Source organism: Salvia miltiorrhiza, chromosome 8, assembly GCF_028751815.1.
Source record: "Salvia miltiorrhiza cultivar Shanhuang (shh) chromosome 8, IMPLAD_Smil_shh, whole genome shotgun sequence".
Lineage (NCBI taxonomy): Eukaryota > Viridiplantae > Streptophyta > Magnoliopsida > Lamiales > Lamiaceae > Salvia > Salvia miltiorrhiza.
The window spans coordinates 908,584-928,983 of record NC_080394.1 but is presented as its reverse complement, the minus strand read 5'-3'; the positions used below and the strand labels follow the sequence as shown (position 1 = coordinate 928,983).

At 35.4% G+C, this 20,400-nt stretch overlaps 4 protein-coding genes across 8 annotated transcripts in view; 1 reads left to right on the top strand and 3 right to left on the bottom strand.

Moving 5' to 3' along the window:
- Positions 1-7,372, bottom strand: part of LOC130999767 (putative disease resistance RPP13-like protein 1) — a 36,841-nt gene extending 29,469 nt beyond the window's left edge. For all 3 annotated transcript variants that reach the window (XM_057925397.1, XM_057925395.1, XM_057925393.1), the window contains exon 1: positions 7,117-7,372. The gene's annotated coding sequence lies outside the window, so the exon portion shown is untranslated. The remainder of the gene's footprint in view (positions 1-7,116) is intronic.
- Positions 7,373-9,495: 2,123 nt separating this feature from the next.
- LOC130997000 (uncharacterized) lies at positions 9,496-11,424 on the top strand. Its single transcript, XM_057922281.1, has 4 exons — positions 9,496-9,514; positions 10,743-10,801; positions 11,022-11,203; positions 11,352-11,424. The coding sequence occupies exons 1-4, from the start codon at positions 9,496-9,498 to the stop codon at positions 11,422-11,424; spliced, it is 333 nt and encodes a 110-aa protein (XP_057778264.1).
- A 498-nt stretch (positions 11,425-11,922) lies between these two features.
- Positions 11,923-19,676, bottom strand: LOC130999768 (putative disease resistance protein RGA4). Of its 3 annotated transcripts, none has more exons than XM_057925398.1 (4): positions 19,517-19,676; positions 15,690-18,634; positions 14,890-14,933; positions 11,923-12,275 (listed from the first exon to the last, which is right to left on the bottom strand). In XM_057925398.1, the coding sequence occupies exon 2, from the start codon at positions 18,617-18,619 to the stop codon at positions 15,692-15,694; it is 2,928 nt and encodes a 975-aa protein (XP_057781381.1). In that variant the 5' UTR covers positions 18,620-18,634; positions 19,517-19,676; the 3' UTR covers positions 11,923-12,275; positions 14,890-14,933; positions 15,690-15,691. The 3 variants fall into 3 exon arrangements, with proteins under 3 accessions (XP_057781381.1, XP_057781384.1, XP_057781383.1); XM_057925400.1 differs by lacking the exon at positions 11,923-12,275 and adding an exon at positions 14,110-14,249; XM_057925401.1 differs by lacking the exon at positions 14,890-14,933.
- LOC130999763 (putative disease resistance protein RGA1) overlaps positions 13,890-20,400 on the bottom strand; it is a 43,484-nt gene continuing 36,973 nt past the window's right edge. Inside the window, exon 3 of the mRNA XM_057925389.1 lies at positions 13,890-14,237. The gene's annotated coding sequence lies outside the window, so the exon portion shown is untranslated. The remainder of the gene's footprint in view (positions 14,238-20,400) is intronic.

Sequence of the window (20,400 nt, the reverse complement as noted above, 5' to 3'; positions counted from 1 at the left end):
CCCAGCCTCTTCCCCGCGGTCACGGCATGAACCGCGGTTGAAAACGCGGCTAGAAGCAGGGGAGGCCGCGGTCATGGGCCGCGGCCGCGGCTCGGACCGCGGGTGACTGTAAAAAACATTCTGGACTGCTCTGGAGCAGAGGCCCGCGGTCGGGCCCGTGGCCGCGGCCCGGACCGCGGGTTACTGGGCAATTTTGGAGCAGAGGCCCGCGGTCGGGCCCGTGGCCGCGGCCCGGACCGCGGGTGCCTGGGCTTTATGCGCAGTCAGCTTGTTCGGCTCCGTTCTCCCTCGTCCGGACTCGGATTTGGTCACCGTTTGCGCTCACGAATTCCTATCGAGACGTACTTCGATCTCATGTCTTTAAAATCCTCCAATTAATCCTTGATTTTCCCTGAAATCACTCCAAAACTACACCAAGGAATCAAAACTCAACAAAACTCAAAATTGGGATACAAACACATATTAGCAATCAATTCATGGGGGAAAATGACAATAATTCATGCGATATTGAGGTACGAAAACCATGTTTGTCAAGTGCAAGCATTGTACTTGGTCAAAGTATACCATTCAATAAGTAAGATAAGCATTGCCCTCAAGTCAAAGGACTGTCACAATCTCCACACACCAATAAACATAGACACCAAAACAAATGATATATTGGTTGGGTATGCCAATACTCTCTAAAGTATCCATGCATCTATCACGAGTATCTAATATCTCATAGTCGTGGGAACAACTATATTCTCTAAGAATGTGATACAGATCGCATGCCAACTTATAACATATCATCAATATCCCAATCTTGATGATCCTTAGTTGGGGCTCTTTAAGAGTTATACTCTATTGCTGATCTCCCACTAAATTAGCAACAGTATTAACTCATGGGAACATTTAATTGAATGAGAACAAATAATCAAAGTAATCAATCAAATAAATGCATAATGCCATTAGTGACATCAAATGTCATAAATGTGATCAAGTAATAAGTCTCAACACAGATTATTTCTAGACATATTACTTTTACTCCCACTGACTAAAGCCAATCTCAAAGATATCCAATGTCCAAACACTCAAAGTGCTTGTTATGATTCATAATGCATAACAACTGGTCAAAAGGATTAGCTATGTCCTCTTATGTGGGAACGTGCTCTAACATAATCTCTTGTTTCTAATATCTCTTAAAATCTGCCAACGATGCTAAGCACACAAACTACACCTTGTGTAGTGAAAATCATGACATTCATGACCATCCTATTGCCCTAGCGTTAGGATCATTCTTTGTGCATTAAATCTCATTGTCATTAGAAGGACAATCCTTCCTTGACAAAAAGATGCCATATTCCATTGGTAGATGTCCTTTCGGACTTCTTCATGGAGTATTGCCTTAACATCTTGTCTATGTAAGTGGATTTTGATAGCCTAACAATCTATTAGCTCAAACTCAATAGATCTGGATTCCAAGGATAGAATAGGCTTTACTCAAATCCTTCACCTTGAAGGAAATTTACAACTAGTCTTTCATGGATTGCATCATAAGTACAATAATTTTCATTTTCAATATGTCATACATAAATGATGATGAAAATTGTGTTCTCATTCTTGTGTTTCCTATAAACACAATACTTTCTTTACTTTTGACCAAAATCAAACGATTTGATTTCTTTGTCAAAACATTTGTTCCATATTCTAGAAGCTTGTTTTAGTTCATAACAACAAGTAAAATCTCAATGGACTTGACTTTTGCAATTGACGAAAAGATCATAATCCATGCTCTCGCACTTACTATAATCTTTTGCCACTAACCGGTCCATTCAGATTTTATGGCTTCTTGCCACTTCTAAGAATCTATGACTATCATAGTTTCGCATAAATTCTAAGATCATTACCAGTTTCAAATTATTTCTCGTATTGATCTTAGACCAATAGATTAATTCTTTGACTGGTTTACGTTCTCTAGAACTTATACGACGTTGCATTTGTGCAGGCTCTTCGTTATTCTGAACTTGAGGAAGTTGATCCGCTATATCATGATGAAGAATCTTCGACATCCAATGTCATATCTCCCCCCGTATTGAAGAATCTTGCATTTTTGCAAAATCTTCAATACTGGTCTTATTGGATGTAGATGACGCTCTAAATAGTGCATCAATACCAATGAGATCATGAACAGCTCCCACTAAATCCTTGTTTAGACTATCTAACAAGTTTTCTTCCTCAAAGTTGACTTTATGGCTCTCAAATCTTGTCAAGATCTAAGTCATAACGATCTTGTTCTCTATAGACCAAGTCTTTTCAAGAAACATCGCAATCCTAAAACTGAGAACTTATATTTTCCAAGAAAATAGTAGTATTCTCGTGTTTTCTTCGGATATCCCACAAAGTAACACTTCTCACTTTTGATTCCAACTAATCAGCGAGCATTTTCTCTACATATGTAGTGTAACCCAAGGTTCACACATGTGTAAACTATGCTTCTTTCAATACCACATTCATATGATATTTACTCAACTAATTCAAGTGGAACTTGGTTCAGAATATAATCAATAATAAACAAGGCATGGTCCCAAAGATACACTGAAAGTTTTGAGAAGCTCATTATGGATCGAACCATATCTAATGAAGTTCGATTTCTCCTTTCGGATACCCAACTCAGATAAGGTATCCCTAGAGGAGTCCATTGTGGATGGATTCCATATGACTTCAAGCAATCGACAAACACATGGTTTAAGTACTTATTTCTCGATCTAATCTTAGAGATTAAATACTTCTCCAAGCTGTTTCTTGACTTCTAACTTAAACTCCATAGATTTCTCAAAGTTTCTGATTTGTGTTTCATAAGACACACATTTCCATACCTTAAGAAATCGTCTGTGAAAGTTGTGAAGTACGAAAATCCACTTTGTGCTTGAGTTGGAAACGGTCAACATATCAATATGTGAATCAACTCAAGTACTTCTTTAGCTTGTATTCTTTTCCTAGAAAGTGGCTCGTTGGTCATTTTAACCTTGAGATGTGATTTCACAAGCACTTTAAGACTTTACGTCAAAAAGTGTGAGATAGTCTAACCTTCTCGATCTTGTTATTCATTTCTCATTAAGTGACCAAGCCTACATGCCAAAGTTAAGTCGGACTATTCGCATTGCTTGTGATAGTTTATTTTACACATTGAGGATATTTTGTTCGCATTGAGCAAATATAAAGCATTCTCAAGTGAAATATTTTCATCTCCATTAAGCAAAGTAGAATAAATTCTATTCGCAAAATAGAATGAAAAACTTCAATGTCTAACACGAGAATGAAAATTATATTCCTCATAATTCCAAGAACAAAATAACAATCTAACATGTCCACAATCCCAAAGATAGATCAAATCCATAAGACCTTATGCATTTAGCAGCAACTATTTCTCAAAACAAATGCGCAAGTCAGATTTCTTTGGTCTCACTCTCTTGTTTTTAGTTAGACAATACACATTTTAACAAATGTGTGAAGTATAACCCGTATCTAATACCCAGGAGTATGAGTTGTTACATGATCACCTCAATGAAAAATATACCAAATTTTGCTATCAAAACATCCAATGTTTTGAACATCAAGCAGTATTCCTTCCAGTATCATTTTCTTGACAAAAAATATTTCATCTTTGGGTAACTTCTGCTTCTTTTGGTTTCCACCTTAGGATGCAAAATTTAGTTCTTTGATCCTTCTTCTACCTTTTCTTTCCTTTTGGGTTAGAATTGGCAGAAGCATTAATCATACGAACTTATTTGTCCTTAGTGGAAGACGATTTAAAATCGTTCTTAACATGTCATGAAACTCATGGCAGTGTCACTGTCCTATTGTTCATTTTGAATTCACTATGAAGTTCACAAATGAGACAGATCATTACTGCAAGATTAAGTTGATTGAGACAAATATCAGATAGTCTCGTCCCAATCGTGTCCAACCTCTCAATTAACTCAATCTTTTTCATGACATCCATAGAGTATCTTATACTTTATGGTCTTAGCTTCTAAAGCATTAACACTCTTCAGGTGTATCAACATCTCAATCGAAACGTGTGATCATGGTGTTTATGCAGTTCCAAACCCATAGACACAATCATGACACATTTAGCAGAAGTTACATCATCCATATGTTTCTTATAACTTTCAATGTCAAACATTTTGAAAGTTCCTAAAGTCACATTAAGGATGATGTAGATTGATTTCTCCAAGACATAATCAATCCTATCTAGCCTTAGCACCAAACGCAAATTACGCGGTCAATCCAGAAAGTTTGACCTAGTCAATTTACCGTATCCAACAAACATATCAAAACAGTTGCAGATAAAACAGAGACAAAAGAAAGCAATAAAGAAAATCGAATCAAATAAGATCACATTTATTTTACTAATCAAACAAGGCATTTTGTTTTTATTAGCTCCCACTATTTTTACATATTTTATGACCCCAACATAAAATACGAATTTATTAAACATAAATTATAGTGGTCCAAGATCCAAGTCAATATTATGCAGCCTCTGCTTGGGCTGATGACTACAATAATATTACTTAGTAGGCCTCTAAGCCAATTGCAACAACCATTTTGCAACTCTTGATTGATTAATCCAATTAATCTGCGTCCTCTAATCACTTTGGTCGAGTTTCACGCCATAAATGATCAAGCAAGTCAACCCCATCACACGGTGCCAACCTATGCATGAGCCTTGGCCTTGTAGATTAGAGCAAACACTTGGGTGTAAATACTCTTGGTCGAAAAGGATGGGTTGCTCAAACAATTATGATGGACGACGCGTTTTGTGCTTACACAAAGACTTATATTTAGTGGGGATTTTGTATGTGATTCTAATTGCTTATATTTAATATCAAATATTAAATAGCAAAAACAATTACTGGGTGCCGCCTACCCAGGCATACGAAATGCGGACCACACGTATTGGGTGCCGCCTACCCACACATAGTAACGCGAACTACATATACAGGGCGCCGCCTACCCAAGCATTAAAGCGGTCTCTAACTACTATAGTTAAATAATAAGCATAAAATCAAATAGCATGCTTATCACAAAACAACATAAAATCTCTACGAATAAAATTCCTTAATCCAATTAAAATTTTATTATCCAATTAAAATATGGGTTAATCAATTCGTATTAATTCCATATCAATACAACATTATTATTTCAAAAATAATAATTTCATATATTAATTCAAAATTAATATAAAATCTCATCAAATATTATTATTTCAAAAATAATAATAATCCATGATTTATAAATCAAATTAATGAATTAGTCAATTTATATCAATTCCAAATTAATATAAATATACATTCAATATTATTATTTCAAAATAATAATACTAAATAAAATTCATTAATCTAATTAATTTATATTAATTCCAAATTAATATATACACACAATGATTATTATTATTTCTAAAATAATAGTAATCAAGATTTATTAATCTAATTAATAAACTTAATTCTGAAATTGGGATTAATATTATTAATTCTAAATCAATAATTTTTTTTTTTTTTTTAGTTAAAGGCCAAATTGACAATTGATTAAAACCATAGGGCCAAGCCCAAAGGAATAATATTTGGTCATCTTATGCCCAACAGCAACAGCCCAGCAGTAGCAGCCCAACAAAAGAAAGAGGCCCAGCCCAGGGCCAAAGGAACCCACGGCCCAGACCCGGTTCTGAGGCTAGGGTTTACAGGCTTTGCAGCAACAGCTGCCGCCTCCCTTCCTGTCAGCCCGTCGCCGCCGGCTTCAGCCACGCCGGAGGAGGATCGCGACGTGAACAGCGTCGCGCGGCATCGCCGGATGGATCCCCGCCGGTCGCGGTGCGTTGGCTACTAAGCCCACGTCGAAGAGAGGCGTTCTCTTGGAAGGGAAAGCAGCGACGCTCTCGTCACGCCACCGCGATCCAGTGGCTTTCATCCACCAACGCCGCCATCTCCCCGTCACCTTCCGCGCTGGCGGCAAAGCCTGCACTAGCGGGATTGTTACAAAGAAGCAGCGGGCGTCGGCTCAAAGCCACGACGCACCACGACGCAACCAGCAGCGGGTGGTCGGGCGCTGCACACCGGCGTGCCCCGACCTACCTGCCTCCGCCACATCTGTCATTCACGTTCCCCGCATCGGCGTCGAACGACGTTTATCGCAGTAACGGAAGTACAGAAACGGCGCGGCACGACGCGATGCCAACGGCGGCAGACGGTCGGGCGCAGCACGCCGGCGAGCACCGAGCCATCTGTCGTCGCCTCTCGCCGCCCCAGCAGTGTCAACTTTGTCCGGTGAACAATCGAAGCAAGTTCGACAAGTAATAAATTGCCCAGCAAGTGAAAACGATTTTCAATCCCAATTCAATGCTCAATTCCAAATTTTAAATTTCAGAAACAGATTTCTAAAATCATAATTAATTAACCCATAATTAATTAGAATACAAATACAATTATAAATCGAGCCCCGGGCTCTGATACCACTGTTGGAAATCCTTGACATCATCTAATGATACGCAGCGGAAATAACAGTCAAGGAAAAGATCTAGATTTACAATTGATTCATGTGTAGAGATTACAAACACACAACAACAGTTAGAATGACTTACTTGTTGTGTAGCAAACAATCCTGTAGCAATTCTTTTAGCAATCCTGCAGTTGAATCCACTACTATGGTATCCACGCATATTGCAGATTCGATGCAGGAACAATTCCCGATGCACAATTCAATCTTCGAAAGCTAGGAAATCTCCGATTGAATTCTATAGTGCTCTAAGTGTTTTCTCTCTTGTGATTTTACGTATCTCACGTGTTTTCATCTCATACAGACAAGAAATATATTCCTATTCTTATAGGAATAAGACACGCCTGTAAACCCTAAGTTAAACAGGCTGGACTTTTCTTTTGTCTCCAATTAATTAATCCAATAGTCAAACTATTTACTAATTAATTAAAGCTTATTAGAATATATCAAATATATCCTAATCTAGTCCATATAACTTTCACAAAGATGATAATTTACAAGAGAAAACACCAAAAAACAGAAGAAGAAAAAAATCTCAAATTTCACTGCACACAATCAACAAGCAGAATCGAAATTCAACTTCACCTTCCCTACTGCGCTTTAAGGACTGCTGCCTCCTTGCTTTGTGGTAGCTGATAACTTAGAGAGAGAAACAGAGAAATTGAGTGAGAGAGAGAGGATTAAGGAACAGAATTGGATGAGTGATGCAAGATATGGTTTTCCTTTTTCATTTTTTATATTTCAAACTTTGACTTTATCAAATATTCAACTCGCTTTCACTACTTATTTTATTGTGTGTTGAGCTGCTGGCACACACAGTAATTCACCCTCATTATTTCTGAACCACCGAAAAGTTTTCTAATACTTTGACTTTGACCAGTTAGCTGATGAACGTTTTGGTGGGGGATTTGTAAAAGAGCTTTCGAAGAGTTTCTTCGTTCTTGCTTTGTTCTTTCCTGTTGTTTTCTTTGAACGGTGACTTGTCCTTTTGGACCCTTGCTAGGAAAGGAAAGGGTAGTATTAATATAATCCCTCCCATCTATAATATATAGGATAACATATCTTCAAAATGTGTACTTCAAAAATTATTATGGATAAATAATATAACACACAACTTTATGCGATATTTCTCTAATTTTGACGTAGATGCTAATTAGTAATTACCATTGGAAGAAGATATGGAAAATAATGCATTAGTTTGACATACAATAATGCACGACTATTATGATATATTAAAAAATCACTTTAAGCAACATTTGTACATTAATTCATCAAGTAATCGTACTAATTTTTTTGTTCAACTTTCAACTTTCAAATTAAATTAATTCATTAGTTTGACAATTTTTTTATGTGGAGTTATGTATTCATTTATAGCCTACATACCTAATTCTTTCAAAATAATTAAGAGCTTCTATAAATATTACTCTTAGGAGGCCCTTGCTACCTTATAGATCCATCAAATTATAAAAATATGCATGGCATTTGTTAGGAATGAGACTTTGGGAAGAAGACATAATTTTGATAGTGTAAGGGGGCGTTTACTATTGAGGGTTAACTTAATAGGGAAAGATAGCATATACTCCCTCCGTCCCGGTCAAGACGATACATTTGTTTTTCGGCACGTAATTTAAGGAGTTGTAGATTAGTGTTTTAAGTGTGTAATAATAAAGTGATAAAGTATGAGAAAGAATGTAATAAAGTGATAAAATAAGAAAGATAATGTAATAAAGTTATAAAATAAGAAAGAGAATGTAATAAAGTGATAAAGTAGGAGAGAGAAGGTAATAAGAGAATACTTAATTAGTGTTAATTAAGTGTTTAAAATTCCTTATTTTTGCCAAATATAGAAATGTATCATCTTCGTTGGGATGGCCTGAAAAGGAATATGTAGCATCTTGGGCGGGACAGAGGGAGTATATGTTAACTCATTATTTATTAAGATGAATTCAAATTTTAAGATATCTCGATACCCTTGATAATTTCTATAGTTTAAGATAACTGGCTTGAGTCTTATTCAATTGAAAGGGGATTGGAGAAATCCCATTAATAAGGATAAAAATTTTCAATTATGTATATTTTAAATCATGAAAAGTAAATGCATCTTAAATTATCTACAAATATCAAAATAACCATTTTACTTAAGCAAATATTGATTCTAATAACAAAAATAAAAATATAATAATGCTAACCGCTACTACCCAAAATGCTCTTTTATAAATATATATTTTTTGAACTTTTACAAAACAAATTTTGAAAATTTGATAGATTTTATAAAATTAGTTTTTACAAAGTTATATTTGTAAAAACAAATCAAAAACCTTCCATCACGTTTAATCAAGTGTTAATGGTGTGAAACGTACAAAATTTGGATAGTATGGCTACAACTTAATTTGTTCACATTTACTCTATGGACAATTTTGTCAAAAGTGTTAAGCAAAATGATTATTTAAAGGTATTGACACAAAAGAAAAATGGGACATTCCTTATTACTGATCTTCAAATTTCAAGTATGAGTATCATATAGTGAACTCTCTTTTTGTATACCATGTAACTATAGTAATTATAGCTAACCATAATAACAATTAGTTTTACGATTTATAAATATTTAATTGGATTAGTGGGACTATATAAGATGATAGTAAAAGAACTTTTTTTGTCTTGTAATTAGAAAAATATAATATGTGTATTTTCTTCGTCTAATCTTACTTAATTATATTAATTATATTAATTATATTATAATATATTATCATTATAACTACAATACAATTTTGATGGTAAAAATTCTACACACGTATATGATTTTATTTTATTTTTTATTTATTTCTTTCTACCTTCTTGCATACATTTATTAAAGTTAATAATCAATAATTAATAGTATTATAATATTTTTCTTTAAATATATTATTATTTTTAATAAAGAGGTAATACGTGCAACCCACGTAAACTCTGCTAGTTGAAATAAAAATGGGATCTTTGAAATGGGGTATGTCATTGATTCCACTAATTTTGCCTCACTTTTCGTTAAGAAATTGGGGATTAGTAAGATGCTACAATAAGTTTTAGTTTGCTAATTAATTCAAGTTTTAAGAGTTATTTCTGAGCTAAGAGTGAGTGGCATGCATGCTTTGAAAGTTTCGTTTTTTTCGATTTTTTCAGATTTTTTGTATTGAATCCATTCTAATGTGCTTGTGTGGTTGGAAATCAAACTAAAACTGCCATTTTATTGAAGAATTTGATGGGGTCATGAATCGGTTTTTGTGATTTTTACAGACGATTTTTATTTAATTAGGTTTGATGATAGTGGCTTTTGCATAAATCTTCGCACAAAAATCCAATAATTTGATGATTTTATAAGAATGAAAAATATAAAAGGTTGCTTGATGGGGGCTGAAGCCCCCCCTCCCCTCACCTGTGTCTGCCGTTGGTTAATGGTGATGATGCAGCTCTTTGAAGATTATAAGTTCTCATAAGGCGAATGCAATGGAGGATTGATCACTATATGGACAAATGAAATGGTAGTAGTTAAAGTCGGAAAGGAACTGCGTGGGTCTGGTCTTTTGGGGTAAGACGAGGGGGGAGTGATGCCGGTGAGCTTGGATGATGGGGACGAGATGAAGAAGTGAAAGTAGATTAGAATGAATAATAATGATGAAGAAAAAATAATGAGATAGTATATAATCTTCATTCTAGAAAGCAAGTGTTGGAGGTTCGAAACCTTAGTCGTTAGAATCTTGCAACATGTCATGGAATGCTGTCCATCTTTAGAAGTTAAAAAGTGTCGGACCAAACAATTGGTGTAGACTTATCTCTGTATCTATGGATTCTTTTTAGGAAAACGATGCTGAGAGAGAGTTTTGAATACTTAACGAGAAGCTTATTGACCGAATTTCATAGAACCTTGTGTTTACATAGTAATAGATTTGTGATAACTCTCTTGGGAAGAGACCTTTTTTCTTTTTCTTCTTTTTGTGTGGAAAATCATTGGCAATTTCAAAATCAAGAAACTTTTATTGAAATGTGCAAATGCATGGAGAGGTTGATAAGATCCATATAGTATTTTTTCCGTATCTGTAGATTTTGCATACAGACGCGACAATGTTGGAGCGACTGCGTTTTGAAACCACGACGAATTATATGCAGTTTGAGAAAATTATCGATTTGAGAATTTTATCCGTGTTACAGTGATGGTTTACGGTTTTGATTCTCTGCAGAGCTGGTGTCTGATTGTCTGAAGTGTTGCGCTGAGGATTCAGACGATGCGACAAGCAAGGTATGTCTATTCAGTAGCCCACAAGAATTGGTCGTGTGTTAGTCGAAAGGGTTATAGGTTTCTACAAGAGATCAGTGAGCTCTAGACATGTTTATAGTATTGCATTTTTATGTGAAGATTTTCTCCAAAAGTATTAATATGCATATATACACTCTCTTTTTTTGCCCAAATCTGCGAGAGCTCGAATTTCTCTTCCCGATGATATCCATTATGTTTGCAGGTTATATATTCTGGTGCGATTTTAGAGGTGTGCATGAGGAAATTGGTGTTTTATCCCGAGCTAGTCGGCTTTATAGAGGAAGAGAAGGATAAATTCCCATCGGTCAAAGTTCAATACGCGTTCAATTCTCCGCCCAAGTTGATCATGTTGGATGACGACGGGCAGCTTAAGGAAACCATTAGGTGAGCTTGTTTACGTGTTTTGTCCGGAAAGAATCTTGTGTTGGTGGTCTTCTTCGTGTTGTTACATGTGCAACCAAACCTCGATTGAGGTCTTGAATTCGTGCAAGTTCATTTGCTTGACGTGGAACTTTGTCTGTGTAAAATGCAGAGTTGATAACTGGAAACGAGAGCACATTCTGCAGTTCCTCAAGGAGAAAGTGAAGCCATCGTCGGATACCTAATGCTCGACCGACCGACGGCTGTGAGATTTCGCGGCGACGAGCGTTGATTTGGATCCTGGGTTAGCTGATTGGAAGAAGATGACTAGTGTTTTATGGCCAATTTTTCAAATGGCTTTTGCTACTTTTAATCTATGCCAACATACGATGTACATCTACTTTGCTTCAATTTAAACATAAATTTGATTCTGCTCAATTTTCGTGTGGAAAAGAGTTTGATTCGAAATCTATTGTTTTTATAAAAGTGTATATTGTTATGAAATTGGATATAGCTATAACATATTGTTGTAAAGAATGTGTAGTTTCCTATATGATATGATGCTCTCTGTTGTTGGTTGGAATAATGATGTAATTGCTTCGTACTAATATTGAAGATGAGAAATAATTTGGGAATGAATCTTTTTTGCAAAAGCTTTTTTTTTTTAATCCCTTGTGTGGACATTTTAGCTAACACAAAATGAATCGTGTCAAGGGTGTAAAAAAGTCGAGCCGAGCTGAGTATTGACATGCTCAAATTTAATTCATTCATTATAGAACCATGCTCGAATTTTAATTAAACGGCGTGATCAAATCGAGTTGAACTGAGTATTGACATTCAGAAGTTTTGAGTTTTTCTTCTCATACATTCCTTTTCCCTTGTTTTTGGGATTGAGTTCAACTTCCACAGTTGTTGAATCCTCTGTTTCACTATCTTCATCTTCAACATTGTTGTCTGAATTTTTGTCATCATCCTTCTCGTCGTCGTCGTTCACAGTCAACAACTACACTGTCGTCGTTCGTCCCCACGAGCAAGCTCGTTGGCGCCTCTAGTTGAGGCTGCCTCGCCTCCAAGCTCTTCAAAAGCTCCCCTATTCCTACCATGGAGGTTAAAACAATAACAGATAGTCCAAGTTTGATGGGACGTAACTAACAATAAACAACCTGCAATAATGCTGGACTCTGTAGTGTTGGATATAATGAAATAAAATTAATAGCTTTTGAAGAAAAAAATCATAAAAACAGAACAATAGACACATGCTTGAGAGAGAGACATTTAGTCCTACACAAATTGTATTAATGGATCTCATATATCCTCATGTCATTTTGAAATTTATTTGATTCTATTAGAAAATCTATAACAAAGCTCAAAATGGCTCAATAAGAGCTTGACAGTTACAAAAAATGCCCCTCCAAATCCACCTTAAATGTAGACAACAAATCAACTATACAGAACTCACTTTAGCCAAAGATCCAAGGGATTAAACTAAACTTCATATTAGCTCTTTCCCAGAAAAAGACTCTTTCGATTTCATCGTTTCAATAAAGTTTGAGTCTTCGAGAATCATATGAATTGTGAAACAAGTTGGTATCCAAACATGCATCGTCTTCAACCATCGACATAATAATCCTATCAACTAAAGTTTAAAGAAAGAATATATATGGAATTACAAAAAAATTATGAAAAGAGGTTGAGCAACTTAAGTCATCATGGAGAAAATGGGATACTCACTTATTCCTACTTCACTATACCTCTTCACTTTCCTCAGAATCAAACTGTATCAACGCAAAAAAGAAATAATGGAAAAGAAAGCTAAGATGATGAGTCGCTGTAAAAATATAGTAAAAAACTCAAAATAATTAATCTCCTATTGTTTAAGCATATTGAGATGAAGTGGGGCACCAAACTAAGGGATTAGATTCATTGTTCCACAATTTTATGTATGTCACTATATTTTATTCTTATATCTATTATTTCAATAGTCTATGTCCCTAAATATGCATGGTTGACCACGACACGAGTTTTAATGAAAAGTTGTTTGAAATATTGATAGTAAACAATGGATCACACATTGAGGGGATTGTTAAGTAGATTGCGGGTAAATAGTGTTAAGTTAGAAGGATTAAATTATAAGAATTATGTGTGGGGTAATGTCCAAAAATATAGTATGCATAAATTTGGGGGACGTTCCAAAAATGAAAGATATGCATAAATATGGGGACGAAGGGAGTAATATTTTTTATAAAAATAAAACTCCGTCCACGAAATATTGCCCTACTTACCCATTTTTCCTTGTCCACAAAGTAATGCCCTACTCTGCTTTTTGTACCACTACACCCTTTTTTCTTTCATTTATTTACCATCAATTGCCACTAATGGACCCACCATACAACAACTTATTTCATTTTTATATTCTACTTTATTACTAGTGGACCCATATTGATACCATAGCTATAACATATTGATACGAGAAATTGGATATAGCTATAACATATTGTTGTAAAGAATGTGTAGTTTCCTATATGATATGATGCTCTCTGTTGTTGGTTGGAATAATGATGTAATTGCTTCGTACTAATATAGAAGATGAGAAATAATTTGGGAATGAATTCTTTTTGCAAAAGCTTTTTTTTTTTTTAATCCCTTGTTGTGTGGACATTTTAGCTAACTCAAAATGAATCGTGTCAAGGGTGTAATAAAGTCGAGCCGAGCTGAGTATTGACATGCTCAAATTTAATTCATTCATTATAGAATCATGCTCGAATTTTAATTAAACAACGGTGTGATCAAATCGAGTCGAACTTAGTATTGACATTCAGAAATTTGAGTTTTTCTTCTCATACATTCCTTTTCCCTTGTTTTTGGTATTGAGTTCAACTTCCACAGCTGCTGAATCCTCTTGTTTCACTATCTTCAACATTGTTGTCTGAATTTTTTAGACAAAACATTGAAGCCATTTGCGACAATCCAAGCTCGTTGTTCGTCCCCACGAGCACGCTCGTTGGCGCCTCTAGTTGAGGCTGCCTCGCCTCCAAGCTCTTCAAAAGCTCCCCTATTACTGCCATGGAGGCTAAAACAATAACAGATAGTTCAAGTTTGATGGGACGTAACTAACAATAAACAATTTGCAATAAGGCTGGACTCTGGAGTGTTGGATATAATGATATCAAATTAATAGCTTTTGAAGAAAAAAAATCATAAAAACAGAACCATAAACAGAACAATACGCACATGCCTGAGAGAATATTTGCATTTAGTCCTACAGAATTTATATTAATGGATCTCATATATCCTCATGTCATTTTGAAATTTATTTGATTCTATTAGAAAATCTATAACAAAGCTCAAAATGGCTCAATAAGAGCTTGACAGTTACAAAAAATGCCCCTCCAAATCCACCTGAAATGCAGACAACAAATCAACTATACAGGATTCACTTTAGCCAAAGATCCAAGGGATTAAACTAAACTTCATATTAGCTCTTTCCCATAAAAAGACTCTTTCGATTTCATCGTTTCAATAAAGTTTTGAGTCTTCGAGAATCATATGAATTGTGAAACAAATTGGTATCCAAACATGCATCGTCTTCAACCATCGACATAATAATCTAATCAACTAAAGTTTAAAGAAAGAATATATATGGAATTACAAAAAAATTATGAAAAGAGGTTGAGCAACTTAAGTCATCATGGAGAAAATGGGATACTCACTTATTCCTTCTTCACTAGACCTCTTCACTTTCCTAAGAATCAAACTGTATCAACGCAAAAAAGAATTAATGGAAAAGAAAGCTACGATGATGAGTCGCTGTAAAAATATAGTAAAAAAACTCAAAATAATTAATCTCCTATTGTTTAAGCATATTGAGATGAAGTGGAGCACCAAACTAAGGGATTAGATTCATTGTTCCATAATTTTATGTATGTCACTATATTTTACTCCCTCCGTCCGCCAAGATTATGGTAATTTGCTTGGGCACGAGATTTAATAAAATTGATGATGATTTTGATGTAGTGGAGAAAGGGTCCCACCACTTTATGAGATGAGTGGTTGAGATTGAATTTTGAGTGTTTTTTTTGTAAATAAAAAGTGTTAGTAAGGATAAAATATTAAAGTGGATGGTGGGACCATTGCCATAAAAGGAAAGTGACATAATCTTGGCGGACGCCCAATATAGTAATTGTGATATAATCTTGGCGGACGGAGGGAGTATTAACTAATAAAAGTGAAATTAAATGATAAAAAATAATTACATACCCTAATTAGATGGAATGAACCCTAATTAATAATCACAAAATTAAAGTAAAGCATTCAAAGTTAAAATTAGAGAAAAATATAAATAAAACTGAAAGTGAGTCATCAAGTGTGGTAAGTTGAATCTCAATTCTTAGAAACTCCATAAAATAAGATAATAGATTTTAGTAGGCTACTTCAATTTCTAATAATTAGAATTTCATTTTCAAATAAAATACACATACAACTGTTTCTAGCAAAAGATATTGATACTCACCGTCACGGCCCAATGTATTTGATTCCATGAATTTGGAGGCGCCGCATTGCATCCACAGTCTCCAAACTCAACTTAGGAACGTCTCCAATATACAAATGTGTGAGTCGAGGGAATATAGGGAGGGATGTGATTGTGAAGCTTCTTCCTTCTGATTCTTCTTCTCCCCACCTATCTGATATTTCTCTCAAATTCGGGCACTCTCTTATTTCCAACTCCAATAGAGTCTCGCTGTTACTCAATAACCAATCAGCTGGCAGACATTCCACACCGATCCCCCAAATCCTCAATTCTTCAAGGCATGACGAGACATGACTTGGAACACTCATCAATTGCTCACACCTGTAAATTTCCAAATGTTGGAGGCGAGGAAATAGCTTCACTTCACTTCCATCCGAAATTTCTATTTCTGCCCACTCTGCCAGCTTAGGCATTGAAAACAAGTAGAACCTCTCGAGAGCTGGAAAAACAATGCGTATGCCCTTGTTCACCATTCCGTAGAATGAAGAATTTATACACTTCACATTCTCCAATCGATACAACTCAAGGGACTTGAGATTGGGCAAGTGCCCCAACATTGGGATCTCTTCACATTCATCGCAGTCCCAGAGTTCTAACGACATTAACTTGTTAAGTACCACCCAAGAGCCTTGAGGAGCATCTCGAACTGACATCGTCTGAGTCCATAATGGAAACCTACTGCCATTGAATCCCCGGATCTTTAACTCCCTCAGATGTGAGTGAGGTTGAAGGCCTTCCAATACATCCTCATCATTTCTTTCACCTTCTCTTCTGCCTCTATAATTCCATGTCAAACACAACTTCAATATTTTTGACTTTTCGAATAAATTCGCTTTCCCAGCCTCTTCCTTGTCATGAACCCTTTCCAGATTCCGAATCTCTAACTCTCCTTTAAGATTAATCAAACTTCCGAGCTCTTCAATTTTGCAGCCATTCTTGTCGCCCACTGGAAAGTGGGTTAGCGTTTGGAGACAAGTTAATCTCCCAATTCCCATAGGCAACTCTGCATCACTGTCAATATAAAGATGCCTCAAGTTAATCAAGTACTTAATCGTACTTGGCAGTTTCTCCAAACATCCTGTGTCTACTCTCAACGTCTGCAAGTGAAAGAATTCACCAATCCAATCCGGCAAATATCTAATTCTTGTCTTTGAAATGTCAAAATCTCTCAAATGTATCAACTTCCGAACCGAACTTGGCAACTTTATAACTTTAGAGTGAAGATGTAAAACATGCAAACTTTCCAAGTCTGAGAAGTTGATATCAGAAATATCACCTTTGGATGTTATTAGTAATGTACGCAAGGACTTTGCCATTTCTTTTGGCATACGACTTGATTCATCTTCTTCGAGAGTCATGTATCGAACTCGGCTGCTACCACCTGTACTGTTAGAGGAGCTTGAAACAGAACAAGCGAGATCGTGCACAAGATCATGCATACGACACTTTTTAACATTTCCGTCATCATCTCTCTTTGAAACTTGCAGTAAAGAGTTGTGGAGAAGAACGTTGATAAATTTTTCACCCACGGACTCCATCTCATCCCTTTCATCAGCTTGAAGAAAACCTTCTGCCATCCGCATCTCAATCAGTTCCCTTTTCATGATTTTGGAGCCTTTAGGAAACATCGCACAGTATGCGAAGCACTTCTTAAGTGATGGCAAAGACAAATTATCAAAGCTCAGTCTCAATATATTTGTGATATTATCTCCTCCTTCATTGGCTGAAAGCCATTTCTCCTCGACTGAACGCCATTTCTCCTCGGATTTATTGCGTAGCACTCCCCCAACTATGTTGGCAGCTAATGGCAAACCTTGACACCTTCTTGCTATCTTTCTCCCAATGGCCTCAAATTCTGAAGGAACATCTTTTTTTCCGAAGGCTTTTGCTCTGATTATCGACCAACACTCTTCTTCCGATAAGCCTTTCAACTCATGTATATGAAGTGTATTCACAATTGAAGCCACCTCCATATTTCTGGTAGTAACAACGATGGCATTTCCCTTGACACAACTAACTCCCAAAAAAGAATTCATAAAATCTTCCCATTTCAAACCATCTTGGTTCCATACATCATCAAGCACAAGAAGATAAGTTTTATCTTTCAAAGCTTCTTTAAGCTTTGCAAGAATATCTTCCCTGCTCGCAATTTCAACTTGACAAGATGTCAAGTTATTGAGAATTTTCTTGAAAAGAGTTATTGCATCAAAATTTGGGGAAACATGCACCCACAAATGCGATCCAAACCGACTCTCATACTTAAGACGATTGAAGACTTTCCTAGTCAATGTCGTCTTCCCCAATCCCCCCATCCCCACAATTGGAAGGATGGAAACTGCACGTTCATCAGTTGTGATGCCATTTATAAGCATCTCAACTATTTTCGACGTATCATCTTCTCTTCCAATAAAAATTGGATCGAGAGTGAATGAATCAGTTTCAAAAATAGAAGTATTAACCAAGGTGGGCTCATTTTCAAGCTTCGCTAGGAGGCCAAGCTCAGTGGCCTCTTTCTTAATAGACTCCAAATTCTTATTGATTTCTTGGATTCTAACAGCCATTTTTCTCCGACGCGCAATAGAATTGAAGGATGATGAGAAGCATGATAGTACCTTCGCCTTCATGGGTTCGGCGGGCTTGATTTTTTTGGAGAGAATATGATAGTTGAGTTCATCCAAAACATTGTCAGCAGCGAACGCCTCGTTTTCAAGCTTCTTCAGCCAGCTCTTGACAGCATCACTGGTGATGTCACGCGTCTCGGCATCCTTCAAGAAATTTTTGATCACGTCGAGACTCCCAGCTAGCTTTGCTGCATCTTTGTCGAGACCTCGGATTTGAGAGATCTCTTTCTTGGAAAGGTCGATGAGGTTTTGAACTAGAACTTCAACGGCAGCAGCAGCTCCTCCTTCCATTCTTTGTGCTGGTAACTTAGAGAGAGAAAGAGAGAAATTGAGTGAGAGAGATAGCAAAGCAGTAGAATTGGATGACTGATGAAAGATTTGACTAGTTAGCTCATGAAAGATTTGGTGGGTAGTATTAATATAAAAAAAATGTTAGTATTTAGTTAATATTTTAACAATGTGATAAACGTATTAAAATATATAAAATTCTAAAAATAGAGATTGGGAGGAAGATAATTACATATTTAGAAGTTGACATTAATGAAATTCTAAAAATAGAGAGATAAATGAGAGAATTTTTTTTTACACTTGAGCATCAAAACGATATCATTAAGTTGAACAAAAAAAAGTTCAAAAGAACATTTCATGTTAGACTCTGATGAGATGAATCATCTTTTCGTCATCAAATTTTATATATCGACCTGTTTTATGAAAAATGCTAAATATTTAAAGAATTTTGAAGAGAAAATTAAACAAACTTTAGAGACAAAGCACTTATAACCCTTATTTTTATATATAAAAAGTGACTGTTAACCGAACTGTACTTGTACGTACTCATTAAATTTAGAACTTTAATAGTTATATAATTTATGTTTACAAGGTTTATTCTATTGGTGTTATACTTATAGGTTAAAGTATCATTTTGACTTTAAAGGTGTGAAGAATATTCATGCATGTCTCAATCCATATATATACCGCCATATGAAAATGTAAACACTAAACACAAATTATTGATCCTCACCAGCAAATATATATAGCTTGAAAATCTGTGCAAAAGCGATATAAAAAAAGTCGAACATGAAAGATATTGCTAAGTAAATTGTGAATAAATGGTATAAACTGTAAATAAAATAATGAAAATTATGTGTGAACACGCAATCAACAAGCAGAATCGAAATTTATCTTCACCTTCCCTACTGCGCTTTAAGGACGGCTGCTTCCTTGCTTTGTGTTAGCCGATAACTTAGAGAGAGAAACAGAGAAATTGAGTGAGAGAGAGAGAGAGGATTAAGGAGCAGAATTGGATGAGTGATGCAAGCTCAAGAGTTTATAGCCTTTCATTCATTCAAGATATGGTTTTCCTTTTTCATTTCTTATATTTCAATCTTCGCCGACGCGTTTTTTAATACTTTGACTTTGATGAGTTAGTTGATGAATGTTTTGGTGGGCAGTATGAATATCGTCCGTCTCTCATCCCTCATAAAAAATACTCCGATTATTTATAAATAATACAAATTTTAATAAAATAGCTAAATATATGTTGTGAATGAAATAATAGTAGAGGTGTAATTGAACCGAATTGAACCGAATCGAACCGAATAATGGTGTATTCAAGTTTGGTTTGTTTAATTAGTATCAAGTCGAATTGTTTATCGAATATTTTGTGGTTCGCGAACTTAATCGAGTCTGTACGAACTCTCTAAATTTATATTCAAAATATTGATTATTTTCTTTGAAAAATAAATTATATTCATTCAAAATAATAAATATATTAATTATTTTCTTATAACAAGCTGAGATAATTAGATATTTAGTACAATTATTATTAATTTTAATAGATAAATATAAGTTGCACCTATTAATAATTTATATTTTTCGACACGAATCATTTAATGAACGTGTTCACAAACTAACGAGCCGAATACTACCAAGTCAAGTTTGGTTTATTTATTAATCGAACTTATCTAAACGAATTTGAACGAGCTTTTTTTGAGCCGAACTCCGAATAGTTCACGAGAGGCTTGGTTTGTTTACAGCCATAAGTAATAGTCTCATAAGATATCACTTTATTG